This window comes from Quercus lobata, chromosome 8 (assembly GCF_001633185.2).
Source record: "Quercus lobata isolate SW786 chromosome 8, ValleyOak3.0 Primary Assembly, whole genome shotgun sequence".
In the NCBI taxonomy this organism is placed as follows: domain Eukaryota; kingdom Viridiplantae; phylum Streptophyta; class Magnoliopsida; order Fagales; family Fagaceae; genus Quercus; species Quercus lobata.
The window spans coordinates 24,310,765-24,313,175 of NC_044911.1; the positions used below are offsets into that span (position 1 = coordinate 24,310,765).

At 34.5% G+C, this 2,411-nt stretch overlaps 1 protein-coding gene across 1 annotated transcript; it reads left to right on the plus strand.

Moving 5' to 3' along the window:
- The first annotated feature begins 257 nt into the window (after positions 1 to 257).
- LOC115956644 lies at positions 258 to 1,801 on the plus strand. The gene is made up of 3 exons (XM_031074959.1): positions 258 to 593; positions 681 to 736; positions 1,270 to 1,801. The coding sequence occupies exons 1-3, from the start codon at positions 258 to 260 to the stop codon at positions 1,799 to 1,801; spliced, it is 924 nt and encodes a 307-aa protein (XP_030930819.1).
- The last annotated feature ends 610 nt before the right edge of the window (positions 1,802 to 2,411 follow it).

Below are 2,411 nucleotides of genomic sequence, written 5' to 3' on the forward strand. Positions count from 1 at the left end.
TTCTTTTTGTTTTTTGTAAAGACAATGTATTTACTATAGACTTTTGGTGGTGTAATGAAAAAGTATTTTTAGCATTACATTGTTATTTGATGGTATTACATTGTCATTTCCATAGTTAGCATGTTTCATTCTGCTGTGCACATTTATAAGCGTGGTTGTATGTGTGTTTGATTTGTTGTTCATGTTCTGAGTGTAATTACTAAATGCTACTCTCATTTTTAAATGCTACTCTCACTATACTATTTTCATATGTAGTAATGTCAAAGGGCAAAGAGAAAGTTAGCAGCAGCAGCAAGCAATTTAGGTGGCTGCCACCCATGCATGAAATGATGCTTAGGATACTTACAAAGAAGGCTGCAAAGGGCAATAAGCCCTCTAGTACTTTTAGGGCCGGCTCCTTTGCTCTTGTAGCGAAGGAGATAACGGCCCAATTCGAGGTTAAGTGCCACCCGTCCTATGTTGACAACCGGATGCGAACTCTAAGGACCATGTGGTCCACTATTCAAACTCTTAGAAAGAAAAGTGGATTTGGTTGGGACGAAAATCTGAAAATGATAACTTGTGACGCTAAAACATACCAAGAAGAAGTTATGGTATGGCTTCCAACTATATTTTCTTAATATAGATGATAATATATGTTTTTGTCTTTTATATGAAATTTATAGTGTCATTCTTTTTAGGATTCCATTGCTTTTATAAGGTTTTTCAAATATAACTTTCATGTCACCTTAGCTATGTATTATATCTATACATACCTATGTGTTTTCATCTATCTATATGTGTATATGTGTCTGAGCTATAATTTTCTTTGGTTCTCTGTTTGGTTGCTAATAAAATGTTGGGAAAGTAAAGAAAAGATTGATACTTTCTTTTTAAGGTTATTTTTTTAATGGGTTTTTTTCAGCAATGACTTGGGAATAATAGGAAATTAAGGACCCACTGTTTTCTTTGATCTTTCTATTTGGTTGCCAGGAAAAAGTGAAGGAAAGAAAACAAAGTTTTTGACCAAAAGATTTGTACTTGCTGTTGTAATTTTTTTTTTTTTTTAAATTGGGCTCTCTCAGCAATGAAGTGTGCATAATAGTAACACAATGTATTGACTTGTTCAATCCTTATTTGAGATTTTTCTTGCATTACTTGTTTGATTACTGAGAAAATGTAGAACAAAGTATGGAGTATTTGTTTAATTGTTATTTCATAGTCTTTTATATTGAATTTATGAGTGAAGTTATTATTGCATTGTTATATACGTTCCTTTCTCCCTTACAGGCACATCGAAAGCATGCAGAATATCTTAACAAAAAAAATTGACTTTTATGATGAATTAGCGATTGTTGTGGGGAAGGACACAACCACAGGTGGCTTTTCTAAGTCCTATGTGGATATTGAAAATGAGCCAGAGAGTGGGGATAGTGCAGAGTTTGTTGCAGATAATGTGGAGGAATGTGTGGTTGAAAAAGGAAAGAACACAGTTGAATCATCCACCACTGGGTCGGGAATTTCCAAGTCCCGCAAAAGAGAGCGTGCACCTTCTAATGCTGATGATAGTGTGCTGACTAATCTGTCTGATCAGCTGAAGGAAATAGTTGTCGCTCCGAAAGAAATCAATCGGGGCCCGGTGGATTACATAGCTTTGTACAATGAGGTAATGGCTATGATGGCAGATGGATATAGCGAAGATATGCTCGCTATTGCCTTCAACCATCTTTGTGAAAATGAGAAGACGGCACGTGGATTTTTAGCCAAGAATGCTAGGTTGAGGAAGCTGTGGTTAGATGGTTATTTGTTCTCACAAATTTGATTTGTTTATTTCATGTTGACTGTGATGGTAGATTTAGGAATTAACTTTTGTTGTAGTATTAGTATTGACCTACCAATGTATTATACATGTACTCTTTTGTATTATTGGGACGATACAATTGCCCAAATTATGTATTTGTACTGTTCAGATACCACGAATAGGTATCATTTTTGTACACCATGGAGGTGTAATGCCAATGGTGAACGATTGATGTGGCTGTTTTTATATAAATATTATGGGTATATTCAAATGATTATGTTTGATGTTGAAGTGGATGATAATTTTTGTACTGTTACAGATATGTCTAAGCAATGTAGGTTCTTGAATTTGAATGATTATTTTTGATGTTGAAGTGGATGATTAGTTTTGTACTGTTACAGATTTGTCTAGATAATGCAGGTGCTTGAATTTGTAACACATTTCATATTTTCCGTAAAATGATCCACAAACCAAACACCAGAATTGATTTTCCGTAAAATACGAATTTTGTTTTCCGTAAAATGTTTGACCGAACCAAACATGGGAATTGATTTTCCGTAAAGTATTTTCCGTAAAATGTTTGGACCAACCAAACACCGGAATTGATTTTCCGTAAAACGATTTCCAAGAC

Coding starts and splice junctions, on each gene's coding strand:
- LOC115956644 (XM_031074959.1), top strand. CDS start 258: ATGTCAAAGGGCAAAGAGAAAGTTAGCAGCAGCAGCAAGCAATTTAGG. Junction 594..680: donor CATACCAAGAAGAAGTTATG/GTATGGCTTCCA, acceptor CATTCTTTTTAG/GATTCCATTGCTTTTATAAG. Junction 737..1,269: donor TTTCATGTCACCTTAGCTAT/GTATTATATCTA, acceptor TCTCCCTTACAG/GCACATCGAAAGCATGCAGA.